At 40.7% G+C, this 24,153-nt stretch overlaps 1 protein-coding gene across 1 annotated transcript in view; it reads right to left on the reverse strand.

The window, feature by feature from the left end:
• The window catches only part of NLRP14 (NLR family pyrin domain containing 14), a 51,845-nt gene extending 27,692 nt beyond the window's left edge, over positions 1-24,153 (reverse strand). The window contains 10 exon segments of the mRNA XM_079929556.1: positions 39-201; positions 307-393; positions 395-475; positions 898-1,072; positions 6,698-6,853; positions 14,933-14,991; positions 14,993-15,002; positions 16,034-17,007; positions 17,380-17,583; positions 23,963-24,153. Coding sequence (XP_079785682.1) covers positions 39-201; positions 307-393; positions 395-475; positions 898-1,072; positions 6,698-6,853; positions 14,933-14,991; positions 14,993-15,002; positions 16,034-16,325 — 1,023 coding nt within the window. The 5' untranslated portion in view covers positions 16,326-17,007; positions 17,380-17,583; positions 23,963-24,153.

The following is a 24,153-nucleotide window of genomic DNA, read 5'->3' on the forward strand; positions in this document are numbered from 1 at the left end:
GAAAGCTGCATAATCTTTCTACGCCTCACATTCCTTACCTGTTCAGTGAGGCACTTAGAACTCAGGTGGCCAATCTGACACCAATAGGTACTTCCGTTCAGGTTAAACAAATTTTGCGCAGGGCCCAGCACAAAGTCAGGACAAAATAAATGGCGATTATTAATATCATCATCCTCATCATCTTCATTATCATTAAAGATTCTAGGGAAAAAGCAAGGGACACAATAGGTCCATAATATTTTCCCAGCTTAAATATATTTCAAAATGTGTATTATATTGGAAGGAGGACAACTAGCAGACACTCACACAAGGCTCTGTAGAGTGCACTCTGCATGTTTCAAGGCATCACTCATAAGCTTTACTCCACTATCTCCCAAGACACTGTCCACCAATCATAAGTGTCAGCCTTTTATTGCTGATGAGAGCCAAAGAGAGATCCTCACAACCAGCTACCGTGAGCCCACAGCTTTCTAAGCTGAAGGAGAAAGACAGATGGGGAGGGATCAGTCAATTCCCAAAGTGCGTCCTTCTCTCCTCCTTCACAGGGAAGTTAGCTGGTACTCACAACCCCTACATCTCTACTACAGAAGCAACCTCATCAAACCTACTTAAATCATGAATTCCATTGCAGCTATGGACAGGGTATGATGAAACAAAACATAGGAGGAGAGAGGATAAGCCTCGAAAACAATGAAAATAAGATGTCCATCATAAAGAGATGTCTACAAGTCAAGTGAAAGAGGAAGGGAGGTAGAAAAAGAAAAGGAGGAGGTCTTGCAGGATTGATGAATGAGCCAATTAATGTCAGGACCCAAGCAGTTTCCCCATTCAGGTCATAATTAAGCTACGCAAGACTGAACAAAATGAATCTATAGAAAATAGTACAGAAAGACTCACGGTAATCTCTCTAGGTTACACGTTGGATGCATTAAGGCCTCACACGACATCTTCACTCTGTCATCCAAGAGATTATTAGTTGATGGATTCAGAGATAACAAGCTTTGGCTTCTGATGAGAGCCTTAGAGATATTTCGGCAACAAACCGTAGTTAGGTCGCAGGACTGATTCCAAGCTGGAAAACAATATAGGAAAATAGAAATGACCACTCCTCAGAGAATAATTATAACCCCCACTCACCCAGCCAGAGGGTGTGGTTTCCCAGTCTTTGGGATTTGTTCTGAAAATCCAGCTTCCCGACACAGAATGAGAATGATTTAACTAAAGCACAGGGCTCTGATAGAGAGTTAGGGAGGGGAGGGGAGGAAGCTTGTCTCTTCCATCCCCACCTCCCCAGCTCCCCCACGAAATATGTATGCAAGCATTTAAAAATATCTTCACATTATAATCTTTTTTAATCTGGGAGAAATTTCCTTTAACTACAACTTGGAAGAAGGTAGACTGGAGGATGGCTGTATCCTTGCATTCTTTGACTTCTGAAACAGAATAGAGGTGGGCAGGAAATCAGACGTAAAAGCTGTGACAACCACAAAACTGTCTGCCAGGAGCTCATTTCTTCATGGGAGCCAACCTATGTTTTCTGAGGAACCCTGTCCTTAACAGTGAAAATGAGAAGGAAATCAGAAATAAAATAAAATGGTTTCTAAAAATAAAGTAAAAGAGGAAGGGAAACAGAAGAAGAAAATAAGAAGTACATGTAGAGCCCCTATTTTCAGAGACTCATATCTAGAGACGACTTGGGCTTTGACCATGGCTGGGGCTAATATCAGCTATTGGTAAGAAGAGTCAGGCAGCAGCATTCCTGGAACTTGGAATTGTTCCATTTACTCCCATTAATCAAGGACGTATCAACTTGAGTCCCTTGAGAATTGGTTCTCTACATCAAAATCAGGGTATAGAGAGGTAGGAACAGGAGAAACTCCCTCCTCAGTCCAGAATTAGACCTCAGTGGGTGACCTAGAACATGGCTCAAGGCTGAAAACCTCACCTTGCTTTGAAAAGTTGTTATGGACTGAATTGTTCCCCAAATTTGTATGTTGAAGTCCTACCCCCCAGCCCAATGTGACAGTATTTAGAGACAGGGCCTCTAAGGAGGTAGTTAAGGTTAATGAGGTTGTAAGAGTGGACCCCTAATCCAATAGGACTGATGTCCCCATAAGGGGAGGAAGAGACACCAGGAGTGAGCACACGCACAAAAAGGCCATGTGAGGACACAGTGAGAAGGTAGCCATCTACAAGCCAGGGAGAGAGGCCTCACCAGAAACCAACCCTGCCAGCACCCTGATCTTGACCTTCCAGCTTCCAGAACTGTGAGAAATAAATTTATATTGTTTAAGTCTGTGCTATTTTGGGTATTCTGTTATGGGAGCCTGAGCAGATTAATACAAAAGGGTTTATATCAGCAGCCAGGTAGGCAATTAGGGAAACAAGGGAAATCTTATAAACTATGTTTGAATAGAGCTCTTCTAGACAGAAGAAAGACTCCAATATTATGGGACCTGCGGATAAAATATTAAAGCTTAACAGAAAGAAAACATTACACTAAGGGACAGAAAATAAGCACATGTATAAAACCCAGAAAACTAGGAAACAGAAGAAAGTGCTTAGAAAGGCTTCCTTTACATTTTAAATGTATAGGAAGACTCTGTGAAACAAGAATACCACATCAGAAGTGGAGATCAGGGGAATTCCCTAGAGGTCAACTGGTTAGGACTCCACGCTTCCACCGCAAGGGGCACAGGTTCGATCCCTGGTTGGGGAACTAAGATCCTGCATGCCTCAAAAAAAAAAAAAAGTCAAAACAAAACAAAACAAAAAAAACAATAGAGAACTGAAGTCTGAATTTGAAGAAATGAAAAGCAAAATCAATATAAATAAATATGCGAAACTCCCCAAGAAGGAAGGGGGAAAAAGATTTAGAGGACAAAAAATAAGTAAGAGTTATATAGGAACAGAGCTACAACTAATGACTATTAGATGCTCTTAAAAAAGAGAGACAGAGACAGCACGTGCAACAGAGTGAGCCCTGACGTCATTTTAAAAAACCAATTTAAAGAAATCATTTCTGAGGGGAATAAAGAAATGTTTCCCACAGATCAAAAGTAATAAAATGTAAAAGTAATTTAAAAAAATCCTGAGAACACTAGTGAGAAAGTCTGGGAAGGTGGGAGGGAGTTAAGGGGTTGAAGTGTCAGGTTATCCTTAGACTTCTCTTTAGAACACTAGAAAAAAGTAATGTAACAAAGTCAAAGTGTGAAGAACACAGTGGAGGCCTAAGACCAAGATACACGTCATTCATCTGTGAAGACAGTCAAAGGACATAAAGGAAGTCATAAAATGTATCATTCACACACATTGCATGAAAACGTTAGTTTAAAATTGTACCACCCAATCATGCAATGAATCAAAACTAAGATTTTATACAGTAGGAAAGGTGAGTTTAAGAAAACAAAACCAAAAACTAGCAGTATACATTGATTAAAAATTAAGTGTACAGAATTGAGTCTAAATAATTGTATTCATGTGTTGCCATGATAAAAAGTCAGAAAAGTTTTCAAAGAGTTCAAAGGGTAAAATATTTAGCCCCTGTAATCCTAGATTAAATGAACATACTGGAAATTGTATGATCGAGGTATACTAAATATACTGCCTTACATAAGGGTATTTTAAATGCTCTAATCCTTTTGAATTTGATCAAGATATATTTGTGGGGGGGAACCCTGAAGAGTAATAACTAATAATCATCAATTAAAAACAGGCACTATAACCTGCAAATGTTCCAACATACCTGGACACAAAACAAAAATGAAACAAAATGTAGCTCATGTGAATCAAGAAATAGAAGTGGTACTGAAAACATTAAAAAATGCTTCTAACTGGAGATATAAACAGTACATGCCCCCGAGTCCCTTTGTTCATAATCTATTTTGCTCTTATCCTTTCCATAGTATAAGTTTGAGCTTCTCAAACTCTCTTCTTTTCTTCGTGCCAATTAATAGAACTTCAGCTATGGACCTCCTAATGCTTTATGAATGAAATCTCAGCCTCATGAAAAGAAAATGTTCCCTCTTTCCCTTGCATCTGCAAAGAAAAGCAGATGGTATTACAAGTCAGAAAATATTTTGTAAGAACATTTTTGCTGTGCTTTATTGTTTTATCATAACAAGGGAATCTTACAAGATACCTGGACCTTAGAAATTGTTGCTATGCCTTGTGAAAACAACCCTTAAGCGCTTTTAAGTCTGTAATTTTGATTGTCTTATATAAAAATGTGTCTCTCTTGCAATGTTCAAATTGATATTTTGGAATTCCTACATGTTACAAATATTGAAAGAATTTTGTTAAAGCAGAAAAAAAGATCATCAGTACTCTCCTCTCACATGCATTAAGGTAATAAAAAATATATATAATTCTTCTCTTCCTAGAGTTTGAAGGTCCTATCTCGTTTATATTAATATGTAACATCAATCACCAGTGACTCAGTCAAAAGGGAAGATGAGAGCTGAGGTTTGTGGCTCCATACTTATCCCTAAATATGAACCAGCGAAACGGAGGAGATACATTAACTTACTTTTGGGTCCTATTGGAGAACCAGCCCTATAATCTCTTAATATTGCTACTAAAACGAGGCCCTGGGCTGAAAATTTCCAAAGCCCCTTCAAAGTAAGCACATTATAATTATTATTTTTTTGTTGTTCTTATTGATTTTATTGTTCTTATTATATTCAGAACAGCTGTCTGAATATATTTTTCTTTTCTAAAAATGCCTGCTGCTTAATTTTCAGGTTGCCCAAGAATTTCTTGTTGTTGAGTGTGAGATTATTTTTCTGATATGAACTAGACATTGAGATATGGCAGAATGGAGTTGTTGCTAAAGCAGTAGGGTTGCAGAACTTATGTGTTCCCCACGTATGGGCCGAATGCACCACAGGTGCCAGAGGAATGGTGCTCACAAGAGAAAGAGCTTTTACATTAATAAGACAGGCTTCATGGGCCTGTTCTAAAGCAAAGTAAATCATTCGATAAATCAATGTGGTCTAAAATTTGAGACCTAAAATGGCTATGGGACTTCTCCCTGATTTTACTAAAGTGAGAAATAAAAATGCACACGTTTTCTTAGATCACGTAAGGCTTTGCATTTCTTTAACAATAAGTCTAAACTAAAGAATTTCCTAAATCTCTTACAGTTCCCTTATAGGTCAAATAATCATTACTTATGTTAATATTTATTTTTTTTTTACAACATCTTTAATGGAGTATAATTGCTTTACAATGGTGTGTTAGTTTCTGCTTTATAATTATGTTAATATTTAAAAGAATATAAATATAAATCTGGGTGTATAATTTAAATGAGTTAATCTTTATAAATTAGGATCTTATAAATCTTGGAATGAGACAATATTACAAACACTATACTATCTGGGTCAAGCTTGAGATATAATCTGTTTTGCTAAATTCTTAGTTACTAACAGCGGCTATACTCTCCTTAATGTTAACTTGAATATATTTTCTAAACTTACTCATTGATTTTGGAAACTTGGAATAATGTAATATTTTAAAAATTAGTAATTTGGGGCTTCCCTGGTGGCACAGTGGCTGAGAGTCCACCTGCCGATGCAGGGGACATGGGTTCGTGCCCCGGTCCAGGAAGATCCCACATGCCGCGGAGCGGCTGGGCCCGTGAGCCATGGCCACTGAGCCTGCGCATCCGGAGCCTGTGCTCCGCAACGGGAGAGGCCACAGCAGTGAGAGGCCCGCACATCGCAAAAAAAAAAAAAAAAATTAGTAATTTGTGTTTATCTAAAGACATCTAAAGAAATTAAACTTCAAAGAGAGAAAATAAATTACATTCTTACAACAATCTGTTACCATTTTTTCTTCATACTATTCAAATTAAAATAGCAAAATCAATGTATTGTCTTATATCCCATGTTATTTATGTTTAAAAAGTTAGGGCTTAAACATTTAAACCAGGGGTCCCCAACCCCTGGGCCATGGACTGGTACTGGTCCGTGGCCTGTTAGGAACCGGGATGCAGAGCAGGAGGTGAGCGCAGGTGGGCAAGCGAGCAAAACTTCAGCTGTATTTACAGCCGCTCCCCATTGCTCGCATTACCACCTGAGCTCCGCCTCCTGTCAGATCAGCTGCGGCATTAGATTCTCATGGGAGCGCAAACCCTACTGTGAACTGCACGTGCGAGGCATCTAGATTTCAAGGTCCTGATGAGAATCTAATGTTTGATGATCTGAGGTGTGGCAACCCTGAGGTAGGGCAACCCGTACCAGCAGAAATTTACCTATGTTTTTTCCCTATGTTTTTTTACAAGCTGTGAGTTTTGTCGTCACCAATAAGGACGACTCAGGGAGCTTCACTTTTCTCAGCAAACTACTCATGAGGAAGGACATGGGGTGTACCTGGGTCCAGTCTGTACACAGCACACACTCAGGTTCCTCAAAGGCAAAGTTCAGTTCATCAAAACTATCAGTAATAAAAAGGAGACTACTCGGCTGGGACAGAATCGTTTCAATGGGGCCTTCTGTGCAGGGCCAGTCCTTTGATATCATTTGAGCAAAGCTTCTCTCTCTCAACTGGTTCATTTCTCTTGCATTGAGATAAAAAACATAGGTGAATTCCTGCTGGTAGGGGCTGCCCTGTGCCCAGTCTAACATCACCATTCTCACCAAGGTTGTCTTCCCAACTCCCGCAGCCCCCTGAAGGATCAGCAGAACAGGCTGCTCACCTGTTCTGACATCCTCATCAAACAAACGTTCCAACAGTTCTCGGCCTTCCTGAGCAATTTCATGACAGAAGTTTTCAGATTCTCCAAGCAAATGGTTCTTATCTAACATGATGCAAAATGTTTCCCTTATTTGAACTCTGTATTCTGCTCCGTCACCTAAATCAGTTAGAAGGGAGCCAGAAGATACACATGATCAGAATTAATTCTATGATTTTCAATCTTAAGAATATTGCCCTTAGAGTAGGACCAGGAAGTGACACATGCTGAAATCAAAGTACAGCTGGTTTAAATGAGAAAAGAATGTAAATAAAACAAAAATATTCTTGTAGGTTTAAAACCCACATTATAAACTGAGAAAACAGAACCCACAATGCAGAAATTAATGATGGAAAATAAAAATTAGATTCGTTCCAGAAATACTTTTTTTCTTCCCTGTACTTCTATTCTACAGAGAAAAAAGAGGATGTATGTGGAGAACAGAGCCATCATCCAGATAAAAGGAGAACACAGGCAACAATTAACAATAATACCCAGATAGGAACTGAACACAGATCTGAATCTACAGATCAAAATCATCCGCTTTATACAGATAAACCATTAGTGGACATGAACAGTTGCAGACATTCTCCCCAAGGATCAAGACGGCTAAGCCCCACAGCGAGCTTCCCACCTTGGGGTCCTGCACTGGGAAGATGAGCCCACAGAACGTTTGGCTTCGAAGGCAGCAGGGCTTACTTTCGGGAGAGCCAGAGGGCTGTAGGAAACACGACTCTGCTCTTAAAGGGCACATACAAAATCTCACATGTTGAGACCCAGAGTAAAAGCAGTAATTTGAAAGGAGCTCGGGTAAGACCTAGTATCTGATCTTGGAAAGCCTCCCAGAGAGGCAGGAGGCAACTGGGACTCACCCAGGGGACACAGACACTGATGGCAGCTGTTTGGGGAGTTCCTTCTACCACGAGGACACTGGTGCTGCCAAGAGCCATTTTGGAGTCCTTCCCCTAGCTCATTAGCACCAGGACCCAGCCCTGCCCACCAGCTGGTTGGCACCAGTCCTGGGGCACCCCAGACCAAGCAGCAACCACTTAGGGACACAGCTTCACCCACCAGCAAGCCGATAGAAGCCGTAGGCCCCCCTGAGCATCCCAGCTGGCCCAGGACCCATCCCCCAGACCCCCACCAGTGGGCAGACACCAGTCCCTGGACCCTGCCTACCAGCGGGTGGACACACCAGCTCCAAGATATCTTAGGCCCCTCAGCCAGCATCCCTGGAATCCAGCGTCAACCACCAGTGGGCCAGCACTGGCCCCAGAACCTCCCTCATCTACCACCCCAAACCTGGCTCTGCCCATTAGTGGGTCATTACTAGCCCTGGAACCCCTCAGAGTGCCACAGCCAGTCACCTCTGGACCTGGCTCCACCCAGGGGTGCCAGGACAGACTGGTCCAGTCCTGGCACCCCTGTACTCCCAAAGCCAGCCACCTTGTGATCCGGCCCCACCAACCAACAGGTCAGCCCAGACCGTGCAGCCAGTCACACCACGCCCCAACCCCACCCAATAGCAGGTCAACACCAGCTCTGGGAACCCTGGGCCTGCAGCCGGCCACCCATGGCCCAGCCCCACTCACCAGCGGGACAGCACCAGGACAGGGACCCCCCAGGCCATGCAGCCAGCTGCTCCAGGACCAGCTCCACCAGCAGCCAGCAGCCTCTGCACTAGGCAGGGCCTAGCAACCAGGCCAGGGGCCAGCCATGCCTACCTGTGTGCCCACAGTCGGCATGTGGCCTGTTGTAGCCCTGCCACAACAGAAGGGCCCATGCAGCCCAGATAGGAGTCACCACTAGAGCATATAACTCTGTTGACCAGAGGGAAGTGTGCTACTGGGCCTCAGGTCAGCTCCTAAATAAGCCACTTCCCCAAGATTAGGAAGCACAACTGACCTACCTAATACACAGAAACAGACACAGAAACAACTACAAGAAAAAAACTAAAAAACACATACACATGGAGGCTAAACAATATGCTACTAAACAACTAATGGGTCAATGAAGAAATCAAAGGGGAAATAAAAAAATACCTAGAGACAAACGAAAATGAAACCACGATGATCTAAAACCTATGGGATGCAGCAAAAGCAGTTCTAAGAGGGAAGTTTCTAGCAATACAGTCTTAACTCAGGAAATAAGAAAAATCACAAATAAACAACCTAACCTTACACCTAAAGCAACTAGAGAAAGAAGAACAAACAAAACCCAAAGTTAGTAGAAGGAAAGAAATCATAAAGATCAGAGCAGAAATAAATGAAATAGAAATGAAGAAAACAATAGCAAAGATCAATGAAACTAAAAGCTGGTTCTTTGAAAAGATAAACAAAATTGATAAACTTTTAGCCAGACTCATCAAAAAAAACAGGGAGAGGGCTCAAATCAATAAAATTAGAAATGAAAAAGGAGAAGTTAACAATGGATACTGCAGAAATACAAAGAATAAGAGACTACCACGAGCAACTATATGCCAATGAAATGGACAATCTGGAAGAAATGGACAAATTCTTAGAAAGGTACAATCTCCCAAGACTGAACCAGGAATAAATAGAAAATATGAACAGACCAAACACAAGTACTGAAATTGAAACTGTGATAAAAAAACTCCCAACAAACAGAAGTTCAGGACCAGATAGCTTCATAGGAGAATTCTATCAAACATTTAGAAAAGAGTTAACACCTATCCTTCTGAAACTATTCCAAAAAATTGCAGAGGAAGGAATACTCCCAAACTCATTCTATGAGGCCACAATCACCCTCTCACCAGAACCAGACAAAGATATCACAAAAAAAGAGAATTACAGGCCAATATCACTGATGAACACAGACACAAAAATCCTCAACAAAACACTAGCAATCCAAATTCAACAATACATTAAAAGGATCATACACCATGATCAAGTGGAATTTATCCCCAAGGAGATTTCAGTATCTGGAAATCAATCAATGTGATTCACCACATTAACAAATTAAATAATAAAAATCATACGATCACTTCAATAGATGCCAAAAAAGCTTCTGACAAAATTCACATCCATTTAGGAAAAAAACTCTCCAGAAAGTGGAGGTGACCATACTACCCAAGGCAACCTACGGATTCAATGCAATCCCAATCAAAATACCAAGGGCATTTTTCACTGAACCAGAACAATCTAAAATTTGTATGGAAACACAAATGACCCCAAATAGCAAAAACAATCTTGAAAAAGAAAAACAAAGCTGGAGGTATCATAATCCCTGACTTAAGACTATACTACAGTAATCAAAACAGTAAGGTACTAACACAGAAACAGACACACAGAACAATGGAACAGAAAAGAGAGCCCAGAAATGAAACCATACTTATATGGTCAATTAATCTACAACAAAGGAAATATGAATATATAATTGAGAAAAGAGAGCCTATTCAATAAATTGTGTTGGGAAAAGTAGACAGCTGACATGCAAAAGACTACTTTGTCACACCATATACAAAAATAAACTCAAAATGGATTAAAGACTTAAATGCAATGCAAGCAACCTAAATGTCCATCGACAAAGGAATGGATAAAGAAGGTGTGGTACATATATACAATGGAATATTACTCAGCCATAAAAAAGAATGGAACAATGTCATTTGCAGCAACACGGATGGACCTAGGGATTGCCATACTGAGTGAAGTAAGTCAGACACAGAAAAACAAATATTATATGATATCGCTTAAATGTGGAATCTATAAAAATGGTACAGATGAACTTATTTATAAAACAGAAATAGAGTCACAGATGTAGACAACAAACTTATGGTTACCAGGGGGGAAAGGGTGGGGGAGGGATAAATTGGAAGATTGGGATTGACATATACACACTACTGTATATAAAATAGAAAACTAATAAGGACCTACTGTAGAGCACAGGGAACTCAACCTATATGGGAAAAGAATCTAAAAAAGAGTGGATATATGTATATGTATAACTGAATCACTTTGCTGTACAGTAGAAACACAACATTTTAAATCAACTATACTCCAATAAAAATTTTTTTAAAAAGACTTAAGTGTTAAGACCTAAAACCATAAAACTTCTGGAAGAAAACATAGGCAGTATGCTCTTTGACACTGGTCTTAGCAATATTATTTTGGATATGCCTCCTCAGGCAAAGGAAATGAAAGCAAAAGTAAACAAATAGGACTACATGGAACTAAAAAGTTTTTTTTTAAAAAAGCTTTTGCATTTGAGGGTATTATGCTAAGCGAAATAAGTCACACAGAGAAAGATATAATATCACTTATATGTGGAATCTAAAAAAATGCAACAAACTAATGAATATAACAAAAAAGAAGCAGACTGACAGATATAGAGAACAAACTAATGGTTACCAGTTGGGGGGAGGGGAACTATAGGGGTATGGGATTAAGAGGTACAAACTATTACATACAAAATAAGCTACACGGATATATTGTACAACACGGGGAATATAGCCAATATTTTATAACAATAAATGGACTTTTAAAAATTATGATTCTTATATCGTACACCTGTGACTTATATAATATTGTACATCAACTATACTTCAATAAATAAATAAATAAATAAATAAAAAGCTTTTGCACAGTGAAACTATCAACAAAACAAAAAGGCCATCTACTGAATGGGAGAAGATATTTGCAAATACTATATCCATTAATGTGTTAATAGCCAAACTACACAAAGAGCTCATACAACACAACATTAAAAAAAAGCCCTGGTGGCACAGTGGTTAAGAATCCGCCTGCCAATTCAGGGGACATGGGTTCGAGCCCTGGTCCGGGAAGATCCCACATGCTGCGGAGCAACTAAGCCCGTGCGCCGCAACTACTGAGCCTGTGCTCTAGAGCCCACGAGCCACAACTACTGAGCCCAAGTGCCACAAGTACTGAAGCCCGTGCGCCTAGAGCCCATGCTCTGCAACAAGAGAAGCCACCTAATGAGAAGCCCGTGCACTGCGACGAAGAGTAGCCCCTCTCGCCACAACTAGAGAAAAGCCCACGTGCAGCAACAAAGACCTGATGCAGCAAAATAAATAAATTTATTTTTTTTAAAAAACCTATTGAAAAATGGGCAGAGGACCTGAATAGACATTTTTTCAAAGATGACTTCAGATGGGCAACAGCATATGAAAAGATTCTCAACATCACTAATCATCAGAAAAATACAAATCAAAATCACGATAAGATACCACCCCACATCTGTCACAATGGCTATTATCAAAAAGACAACAAATAACAGGTGTTTGCGAGGATATGGAGAAAATGGAACCCTCAGGCACTGTTGGTGGGAATGTAAGTTGGTACAGCCAGTATGGAAAACAGTAAGAAGGTTCCTCAAAAAATTGAAAACAGAACTACCATACGATACAGTAATTCTACTCCTGGGTATTTAGCCAAAGAAAATGAAAACACTAATTCAAAAAGATATATGCACCCTTATGTTTATTGTAGCATTATTTACAACAGCCAAGATATGAAAGCAACCTAAGTGCCCTTCAACAGATGAACAGATAAAGAAACTGTGGTATATATACACAATGGAATATTAGCCATAAAAAGGAATGAAATCTTGCCATTTGTGACAACATGGGTGGACCTAGAGGGTGTTATGCTAAGTGAAGTAAGTCAGACAGAGAAAGACAAATACTGTACAAGTTCACTTATATGTAGAATCTAAAAAACATAATGAAACAGAAACAGAGTCATAGATACAGAGAAAAACAGGTGGTTGCCAGAGGGGTGGGAGATGGGAGGAATTTAGAAATAGGTGAGGGAGAGGTACAAACTAAAAAAGAAAAAGAAAGAAAGAAATGAACATTGAAGCATAGCCTGAAGAATATTTTAAAGAAAAGAAAAGAAATTCCCAAGTGTCCAAGTAGAATGAAAATATAGTTACATCTTTCCCTAGTTCAGTCTGATTCCTTCTTTAGAGCTCAATTTAAATGTCACTATCTCTGGGAAGACTTCTCTGAACTCCAAAGATAGATAGTTCTCTCTTTTGTACATTCTCAGAACACAGTATATTTTCCATTCACAGCACATATCTCAAGCTGGAATTACTTTAGTTTTTAAAGCATATAATTCTTTTCTTTGTTCTACTAGGGCATTCAGTGCAAACATCTAACAAAGTTCATATCCCACTAAATTATGCTTAGTTCTCCCCCAGGGGAAGGTATGGTATTAGAAGTCAGATACTTTCTTTTTATGGTATAATACCATACAGTGCTGTACTTTTAAAAAATTGGGATTATAAGGATGATCTTTACTATCTTCATTATACTTTTATCTATCTTCCAAATTTTCCAAAGTAAATTTCTATGGAGGTAGAACCTTGGTTTCCCAAATTTATGGTCAGTTATACCACAAAAATAAGCTTCCTTATATTGTATCAGAAATTAAGGTCCAAGCAGGAACTTACCTTCAAAATCATTTGATACAATAAGACATTTTTATTTATTAGTGCTTAGAATAAAATAGGTTCTCAATTATTTCTTGAATGAAATAATGTAGCCCATTAGAAAGCAGCATAGCTGAGCTAAGCTGGTCCAGTTTTCTTTGTATTATAATTCAATTTATATAACCTAGAATTCAGCCATATAGCATTCAAAACAAAGTAGGGGGACTGGAAATGGTATTGAACTAAGACTGAGAAAACCTGGTCCTAGAAATAACATTTTACACAGACTAGTTGTCACCATCCTGGAACTCAATTACAGCATCATTTCTTTTTAAAAAAATTTTAATTAATTTATTTTTTACACAGCAGGTTCTTATTAGTTATCTATTTTATACACATCAGTGTATACATGTCAATCCCAATAGCCCAATTCATCATACCACCACCACCACCCCCTGCCACTTTCCCCCCTTGGTGTCCATATGTTTGTTCTCTACATCTGTGTCTCTATTTCTCCCTTGCAAACTGGTTCATCTGTGCCATTTTTCTAGATTCCACATATATGTGTTAATATACGATATTTGTTTTTCTCTTTCTGACTTACTTCACTCTGTACGATAGTCTCTAGATCCATCCACATCTTTACAAGTGACCCAATTTTGTTCCTTTTTATGGCTGAGTAATATTCCATTGTATATATGTACCACATCTTCTTTATCCATTCGTCTGTTGATGGGCATTTAGGTTGCTTCCATGACCTGGCTATTGTTAACAGTGCTGCAATGAACACTGGGGTGCATGACTCTTTTTGAATTATGGTTTTCTCTGGGTATATGCCCAGCAGTGGGATTGCTTGGTCATATGGTAGTTCTATTTTTAGTTTGTTAAGGAACCTCCATACTGTTCTCCATAGTGGCTGTATCAATTTACATTCCCACCAACAGTGCAAGAGGGTTCCCTTTTCTCCACACCCTCTCCAGCATTTGTTGTTTGTAGATTTTCTGATAATGCCCATTCTAACTGGTATGAGGTAATACCTCACTGTAGTTTTGATTTGCATTAATTTGATCTGATTTGATTTGATTTGCTCTAATAATTAATGATGCTGAGCAGCTTTTCACGTGCTTCTTGGCCATCTGTATGTCTTCTTTGGAGAAATGTCTATTTAGGTATTCTGCCCATTTTTTGATTGGGTTGTTTGTTTTTTTAATATTGAGCTGCATGAGCTGCTTATATAAACATTTTTCTTTGAATGTGGACCATTTTTAAAGTCTTTACTGAATTTGTTACAGTATTGCTTCTGTGTTATGTTTTGGTTTTTTTGTCCCCAAGGCATGTGGGATCTTAGCTCCCCGACCAGCGATCAGACCCATACCTGCTGTATTGGAAGGCAAAGTCTTAACCACTGGACTACCAGGGAAGTCCCTACAGCATCATTTCTAATGGAAGAGAGGAGACACAAAAAGCCAAATAATCCCTGTCAGCTCAGGGACTCTTCAGTCTATAAAACAAGATATCAAGATACCTTTGTTCATCAGACTGTCAATTTTTGACTGGCCATTTCCAAATACTGCTCTTTTGAGGCTCTGAATTAACATGGTTCTGTTTCTGACTTTGTCCAGAGAGCCAGTTTTGTCAACTCTTTTTGAACAATAATCACAGAACAGGTAGGATATTGCAAGACGTTAACAAGGGTTGAACAAAGGTCCCCTGGGAGATAACTTTCCCCCATGATGCTTCAAAAGCACAAACCTCCCAAATCTGACAAAAAGCCCATCTACTTACCCAGCACTGCTTCCTGATCACCTTGTACCTCTCTGGCCCCAGTGTCCTCTGGTCTCAGTCTGGGCTGTCCCTGCAACAGGTTCCAAAAGGATCGTGAGATTTACCAAAAACAAGGGGAATTTGGTGATGGCCAGAACAGGGGCCAGAATTTTCCTCAGGGTCCAATTCTATGATCATCTGGGTTTAAGAAACTAGAGCCAACAAGGCCTCAGACTCCACCAGCTCAGCTGAGGGTGAAGTGATGTGGTGTGAACAACACTGAAGCATGATGCCTCTTGCCATGCTTCCCACCCTGTAACTCTAAGGCAAGTAGTCTAGTCTAAGCCTAAGTTTCCTCGACTGTACTGACCTCACAAGGATATGGTGAGGCTCAAAAGAAATAATGGGGCTTCCCTGGTGGCGCAGTGGTTGAGAGTCCGCCTGCCGATGCAGGGGACATGGGTTTGTGCCCCGGTCTGGGAAGATCCCACATGCCGCGGAGCGGCCGGGCCCGTGAGCCATGGCCGCTGGGCCTGCGCGTCCAGAGCCTGTGCTCTGCAACGGGAAAAGCCACAACAGTGAGAGGCCCGCGTACTGCAAAAAAAAAAAAAAGAAAGAAAGAAAGAATGGATATACATTTTGGAGCTCTAAAGCCTTGTATACGAAGGAGGAATTTTAGATGTCTACAGAATTTCACGCCTGGGAATGACTAAAACTACTGTTTTGCCTTATGTCCTTTAATAATTTTTTGCCCATTCCTCATATTTCAGCAAAGATTTAAGGTCATATTTGAGTGTCCTCAAAATTTAGGCCAACCTATGACTTTATTTGTAGTTTAGGCAAAGGAGCACTAGATGGGGCAATTCTTTTCACTCAATTCCTTTAATCATTCTAATTGGTACAAGATGGATGAATTACCCGCAATTAAGGAGCCAGGCTGAATAACAGTACTCAGAACCCTCCAGCCTGTTTAGTGTTCCTCAAACGATCCAACATACTTGAGTACCATGGAGCCTGTGTCTCACAGAATGGTTTAATCCCCAAGTCCCTCTCATAGAACCAATGGGCTCCAGGAACCACTTCCTTCTTTCCACCTGTAGAAGTGTGTCCAGCATCACTCACAGTTGATCTCTGCGTTTGCTCTCTCACACAGATCCTTCAGGTTCATCTTGCCAAAGATTTTGAGAGCCACCCCCCAGGCCTGCTCTCCTGGATGGTACTTGTTCATCAAGTTAGCCAAATCCTCCCGCTTGGCCTTCTTCACTTCAGACCAGGGTATCCTGCAGGATCCAGGTCCCGTGGTCTCATTCTTTAGGAGTGACTTGAATCTATTTAATTCCTCTTTGTTTAGCTCCTCCAAATACAGTAGCAGCCCCAAATCAGAAAAGAAGGAGGAAGATGACAAATCTGTCATCTTGTCCAGGGATCAATATTCAAGCTTCAGTGGGGAAAAAATAATCAAAAGAATGTGGAATAAATGGGGCCTATGGAAAAGTAAGTTTAGAAAATGAAATACCTCTAAAAACATATATTAATTCAACAAATCTGTATTGAAGCCTACTGTATCAGGCTCAGTACTGACTTCCTGTCCACTGTAATACATTTTCTATCATAAAAACATTCTTCTAATATAGACCAATCTATGATTCTTCCACCTTCCCAAGAGTTACTCCCAGTCCCACACTTATGACCTGTAAGTAATAAAGAAAGGCAATTCATCTCTCATTACTCTTCTGCAAAGCAAGGATATCAGAACCAATCTCAGAGGACTGTGGTATGGATTAAATAAGGTAGAGTTCCTATATCAGCTGGCTCAGAACAGGCTCCTACTAAGTATTGGCAAATTTCTTCATTCTCTCTCTCCCCCACCAACACCCAACATACATCTCAGCCTAAAACGTTGTTATTGGGCTTCCCTGGTGGCGCAGTGGTTGAGAGTCTGCCTGCCGATGCAGGGGACATGGGTTCGTGCCCTGGTCCGGGAAGATCCCACATGCCGCGGAGAGGCTGGGCCCGTGAGCCATGGCTGCTGAGCCTGCGCGTCCGGAGCCTGTGCTCCGCAACGGGAGAGGCCACAACAGTGAGAGGACCACGTACTGCAAAAAAAAAAAAAAAAAAAAAAGTTGTTACTGTACCCCCATCATTACTCTTGAAGCACGTGTGTCACCATTGGCATATATCACCATTTACCTCTTGTCATGTCATCTCTGGTCACAAATCCATACTAGTCCCTGAAGATCTGCATTCTTAGCTCACAAGCTACTTTCACATCCACTCCCCAACACCACAATTATTCTGGGTGAGCTCAAAGTTAAAGTCCTTCCCAAACAGCATTCTCGCCCACCTCAACCCCCATGACCTCATTCCACTCTAGCATTTCACTCTGATGCTCTCACTTATACTTTATCATCAGCAGCTACCCAAACTCTGCAGAGTCCCTTAAATTAATTAAACTCTTAAACTAATACCTTCCAGTTAATAGAGCAGTTTCATGCCTTCACTCCCATGGTGACTGTTCTTCAAATGCTATCAAATCCTAGTCTTTTGAGCCCTCTGTTTTCCTCTTATTTATCAGACATCTTAAGAGCCTTATTCAATTTCTTATTTAGCACGGGTACTGCAAACATTTAAACCGTATCTTCAAGTTCCTCGTCTCCTCTTCAGTGATTTGCCTAAAGAGACAGAGCTAGTAAGTGGTACAGCTAGAACTCAACCTAGATCTTTCTCCAACCCCCTCTCCTTTCCAGCCTTTCATATGCCACCCCCTACTCTTGCCAATGGGATTGGATAAGATTGATGGGACAAGGAAAAATGTACAGAGGGAGATTTTACTTCTTAAACAGAAGGTGAATTATCTGAAAATTACAAAGTAAATCAGGACTTTCTCCTACAGTAACCTGTGAGCTATCGGCTATTTTAGGGTTTTGTTTGTTTTCACTGGACTGCAGAAATAATCTAGATTATAGATTAGGATCTGACCAAAACAGGTTCCATAGTAATTTTTTTTTCTTTTTTTTTGCGGCACACGGGCCTCTCACTGCTGTGGCCTCTCCCGTTGCGGAGCGCAGGCTCTAGACGCGCAGGCTCAGCGGCCACGGCTCACGGGCCCAGCCGCTCCGCGGCATGTGGGATCTTCCCGAATCGGGGCACGAACCCACATCCCCTGCATTGGCAGGCGGACTCTCAACCACTGCGCCACCAGGGAAGCCCAGTAATTTTTTTTTTAAAGAAGCAAAAAGGAGAAAATTTGAGGAAACTTCAAAGGAATACTGAAATTCCTCCAGAACATACAAAATACGGTAGGTGAGGGAAAATGTGACATGTAATATACAGTTATCACTGCATGGGAGCCTATCTTTTCCTTCTTCTTTCCTGTAACAAAAGAAGGTGGCTCTAGCCCCTTTTCTATACCTCATTCCTTCACCCTTGAATCTCATTAGAGTCAGGAATTATTAAGGGACTTAATCCATCAGAAATCTCTCTTCACTTCTCTAGCCTCAACTTCTCCCTGTCCTCTAAGTCCTTCCCATTAGCACTGAAACACGCCCAAGTCCACTTTAGTCTTTTACGAGTGTTTCCTTCACTTCATATCCCCTTCATCTTCAGAGTCAAACGTCCTCAGTCTTCTATACTTTACGTATTATACCTCCTCAGTCCCCTGCAATCTAACTGTTGCTACCACAATCCCACTGAGATAGCTCAGACCAATGACCACCCTTTTGTAAAACCCATTTTAAAATTCAATTTTCATATCTGTAAGCAGGAAAAATAACAGTACCTACCTCCACAAGGACTGGAAGATAACACATGCACCTAATTTACAGGGTGCCATACATATAATACTATTTTAACAATGCCTTAATTGTTGATATTTTGTCCCCCCTTGGCTCTCATCATATCCCATACTTCCTTCATTTTCCTCCTGCCTTTCTAGGTGAAACTTTGAGCCAAGATCTGTAAGTTCTGAATCCTACTGGGTTTCTACTATATGATACCTACAACTCTGACAGAGAGTACATTATACTTTGGCTTCCTTCCCAAAGGTTTTATGCTGTTCTTGAAGGAATTTTTTTTTTTAATTTTGTGGTCTTCCTTTGTTTACATTCTTGGGAAGAGGAAAACAGATGTTGTCTGGTGTGGCTCCTCTTCTGCGATGGCATTCATAAATTCCAAAATGTTCTGAACTAAAATGGGAACCCATGGCCTAAGAGGATCTACTTCAATTTGCAAACTTATTGATGTAAAATTCTACCACCTATAATAATGAAAAGATATTTGTTCAAAATAAATTATTCACTCAGCACATATTAATAATTACCATATTTGTTGAGGATCTACTGTGACAGGTTCTTTATGAAAATTTTCTCTAGTCCCAAAAGTTTGGTTTTATCCACATTTTACAGATACAGGGACTCAGAAATTAAGAAGCTTGCCCAGGTTACAGAGTTGACAAGTAGCTTATCAGACTACAAAATTCATTCTCTTTCTACTAAGGTACCACCTGCCTTCTAATTTCACTTTATTTTCCCAGACACTGGGAATTCAGATTTAATGAAATCTGTGTGGCTATGCTCTGATATCTGACCCCGTGCTGAACACCGGGCTAGGGGAAAGGGAAGACCTCTAAATATATAATGGCGGTCCTCTGAGCTCTAGCACTTCCAGAACACAAAGGAAGGAGGAATTCTTTTCCATAAAGGGTAGAGATGAGAAGGTCTTGGAGAAGTTACATTTTATCTAGGAAATAGGATATTCCCACCCTTTTCATACATTCCTGTCTGATTTCCTTTCTTGGGCCACTGTAATCTCCTATAGCAGTTTCTCAACCTCACCACTATTAACATTTTTTGCCAGATAATTCTTTATTTGGGGGATACTGTAAGTGCATAGTAGAATGTTCAGCAGCCTTCCTGGCCTCTACCCACTATATGCCGTTAGGACCCTCAATCTCCCACAGTTGTGACAAACAAAATGTCTTCAGACATTGCTAGATCCTCCCAGGGCAGCAAATTGCCCCAGTTGAAACCAATTCCAAAGCCTTACCCTCTACTGCTTCGTACACAACTCATCAGCCCTTCTCTATGACATTACCATAACAAATCAAAGAAACAGAGCAGATAGCTCAGAAAAAGGCATTCCCATGAGATTGTAATGTATGACAGAAGAAACATCATAATTGGGAAGGGAAGCATTCAGTGTAGATTATTAGGACAACTTGTAAACCATTCAGACAAAAATTAGTATCCTCAGAATAAATCTCAGATACATAAATCAGAACATTGTTAATACTTCAGACAAGAGGGAGGAAAGCAGAGCATATTCATTACGCCTTAGAAAAGGAGGAACTTACCAGCTTGGACACAATAAGGGAAATGATCAAGAATCAGGAGATATATTGTTAACTATGTTGAAATTAAAAATTCTTGTCCATAGGAATTCAAACACAAAAGGTAAACTGAAAACAGCAAATATTTTTAGGAAATTTGACAAATAATGAGTTGAATTTTAAATTAGTAAAACCACTTTAGAACTGTTGGCATTAACTAGTAAAATTGGAGATACGCACCCAGACCCAGATCTTGGTTTCTAATACCATTCTCCAATAAGAGGAATGAGGGCTCCTTGGAGAAACTGCTGATTCTAGAGCTGGGAGGATACAAACTGAGTCTAAAGCTTCTTGTTATGCCAGAAAGTAAGGAAAAGAAAAGGATGAGGTAGGTCAAAAAGATACAAGAACCAACCCAAAAGAGCTCCCAATGGCAAAAGTAAGTAATGTATTATAACCTAAAGTATAAAGCAAATGTTCATAAGTCTGTACTGATATAGATAAATGACTGAATGAATAAATTAATGGGGGGAAAGAGACAAATCTTACTTACAGAAGAATTCCAAATACTTTATGTAGCTATTCCTTCCTCCAGGAGGTGGATCTTAACTCCAGCCCACGCCCACCCAGGAGTGTGGATCATTCTTAGTGATTTGCTAAGTGGAGAAACCTGACAAACTCTGCCCTAGCCTGGTGAGCAAGGTTAATATCATCAACCATAAGTCACTGTTCACAGTGTGTACCACTGATGTGATTTGATGAGAATGGCATATAACCACTGTGATATTCTTCCCCTAAAACCATAATCCCAGTCTAACCATGAGGAAAATTTTAGACAAACCTAAATGAAATGCTACAAAATACCTGGCCAGTAACTCTCAAAAATGTCGAGGTCATTAAAAACAAGGAAAGACTGAAAAACTGTCACAGACCAGCAGAGACTAAGGAGACAAGATGCCTAAAAGTATTGATAATATGGTATCCTAGAAAGGATCCAAGGGCAGAAAGAGTACTAGGAAAAAAAAGCAGTGAAATCTGAACTAAGTGTGAATTAATAGTTTTAATTAATTGCTTTAGTTGTTACAAATATACGTTAGTAATACAAGATGTTAAAAATAGGGGAAGTTGGGTGTGGGTGCACGAGAACTCTTTTTTCTATAAATCTAAAACTATTCTAAAATAAGATGGTTATTTTTAAATTGGATTTATGCATACACGATGGCCTAGCAACTACAGTCCTCAGAATATATTATACCTAACAGAAATGTGTGTGTGCAGGTATATGCCAAGAGACATACGAAAAGAGCCATAACAGCATTGTTTGTAATTCCTAAGCACTGGAAAAGATCCAAGAGCAAACCTATAGTAGAACCAACAAATAAACTGGTAAATTCATAGAATGAAATCCTATGGAGCAGTGAAAATATATGATCTGTAGTTACATGCCACTAGGATGAATCACACAAACATAATCACTGAAAGAAGTCAAACCCCAAAAGATTATATACCATATAATTCCATTTATAAAAATATCAAAACTAAGAAATAGAAAACGAAACTGGGATACTGTTTATGGATGTACGTGTAAGTGTTAAAGCCATATTTTAAAAATGGGCTGGGGTGAGGAAGTAATTACCATAAAAATCGGTTTAGTGTTACCTCTGCAGGGAGGGAGGGATTTGTAATCAGGAAGCTTCCCCTGGGCTCTTGGGCACTCCACAGTAATGGTAATACGTTAGTAGAGTGTGGTATGGTAATAGTAATCTTCTATTCCTTGACCTGGTGATGGTTCACATGGATATCACTGGGTTAGCATTCACTAAGATGCACACTTATGTTTTATGCAGTCTTCTATATGAGCTACAGTCCCCTCTAAAATATGGTTTTAAAAAGGTTCATATCACCAAAAGACATAATACAAATATATTAGAAAAAGCACTGAAATAAAATGATTGTAAATAACCTTTTCAGACAGGGGGAAAATAGCTAACAAGTATTTCAGAAAATGTTCAAACTTAAGCAGATACCAAAACTAATACAAACCAGGTGATATCACTCCACACTTATTAAAATGGCAAAAATAAACTTTAAGAAACAATACCATATAACGATGAGCATGGAACGAAGCAGATATTGTTAGTGTAAATGTTAATTTGTACACTCTTGGAAAGCTGCAGGTTTCACAGCTCTGGAGAACTTTAAAAATATGCATGACTGTTCAATCAGTAACTTCTCTATGGGAAATTATCCAATGGAAAGAATTCCAAATACAGAAGAGAAAGTTTTGTGCATAATAGAAGAGTAAATAATTGTCAACAAATTAAAATTTAATGATGATTAGTGAAATAAATGCATAAAAATATGGCACACACTTGAGTTTTCAGCCATTAAAATGATCTCTTCATACAGCAATATGCAACACATGCATGGTTAAAAGCAAATGGTAGGAGCATAAGGATTACAACTAAGGAATTGAAACCTCTGCATAAAAAATGGATGAAATATATCAAAGTATTAACTACTGTTGTGTTTTGGGTTTAGGACAATTTGTAACAACTTTCTTTAATCAGAATACATTACTTAAATACGTGGAAAAATAAAAAGGTGAGAGAGGCAATATCAATTTGTCAAATCTCAAAAAGATTATGAATGCCTGCCAACTGTACTTGAATTTGGAGGGTGGGAGCTCAGTGGAAACCTCTGTGAAGAGAGCAATTTTTTTTTTTTTCGGTACGCGGGCCTCTCACTGCTGTGGCCTCTCCCGTTGCGGAGCACAGGCCCCGGACGCGCAGGCTCAGCGGCCATGGCTCACGGGCCCAGCCGCTCCGCGGCATGTGGGATCCTCCCGGACCGGGGCACGAACCCGTGCTCCCTGCATTGGCAGGCGGACTCTCAACCACTAGCGCCACCAGGGAAGCCCAAGAGAGCAATTTTAGGTCTCTGCTGGGGGAGGAAGGAGTGGGAGTGATACTACTACTATGGGTAGAGGGTGACTGACGCAGGGAGCAAATATGCGCTATTCTTTTTAGAACTTTGTTAGAAGAGGAATGAGAGCAATTGGTAGCGAGGAGCATAGAGAGTGCAAAGTTTTAGGCTAGCGGTTTTGTCTCCAGTCGGGCGAGGGGGTTGGAGGCGTCACAGGGTGGAGGAATAATGGCGGAGCCCAGGTGGAGGGAAGATTCTGGGGTTGAACGATAAACACCTGCTCCAGGCAGAGGGGAGAGAACCTTGCCTGAATTCATCAGAACTCTTGACGGTGGGGATAATCATACCACCTCGCGGGCATTGCCCGCGAGTTAAAGGCTACACTAGGTCTTCACCCAAACTGCACTCATTACCCACGTGGGCACCCCGGTCCCGGGCTGCCCGCCTCCCCAGGTGCAGCGGACGGGAACCTGGGAAGTGGCCTCTCCCGCCCGGTCACCGCCGGCGCCCTCTAGCCAGCACCGTTCTCCACCCCCGGGGTCCTAGCAGCTCTCCTCTTGGGCCTCGGGCCGAGTTTGCCTGCCCTTTCTTGTCTTCCACACAGAATCCGGGCACTGGCAAGACGCTCACGGGATTTAACTTTGTATTTTAGAGCAGGCAAAATACACGCAGAGAAGAGGACGGTCATTCCATACCTTGGGTCACACGGTGGGCATTGGTGGCGAAGGTTCAATTCCAGCGCTGAAAGCCACGAACCCAGGAAGGAAAAGAAAGAGGGAAGGGAGGGGCTCAAGAGTTACCTGCTGTCTGTTGCGAAAGGGGAACTCACTCTTTGACCCTTTACGCCAAAACTCCCTCCGGCGCTGTGAGCCGAGCAAGCGCGCGCGGAGTGCTGGGTGGGCCGCCCGGAATGCTTGGACCCTCACAGCCCGGCCCAGAGAGTCTCTTCCCATTGGCTCGCGGGGCAAGGGGCTGCTCCCACTCTCCCGCT

This window comes from Stenella coeruleoalba, assembly GCF_951394435.1.
Source record: "Stenella coeruleoalba genome assembly, chromosome: 8".
Lineage (NCBI taxonomy): Eukaryota > Metazoa > Chordata > Mammalia > Artiodactyla > Delphinidae > Stenella > Stenella coeruleoalba.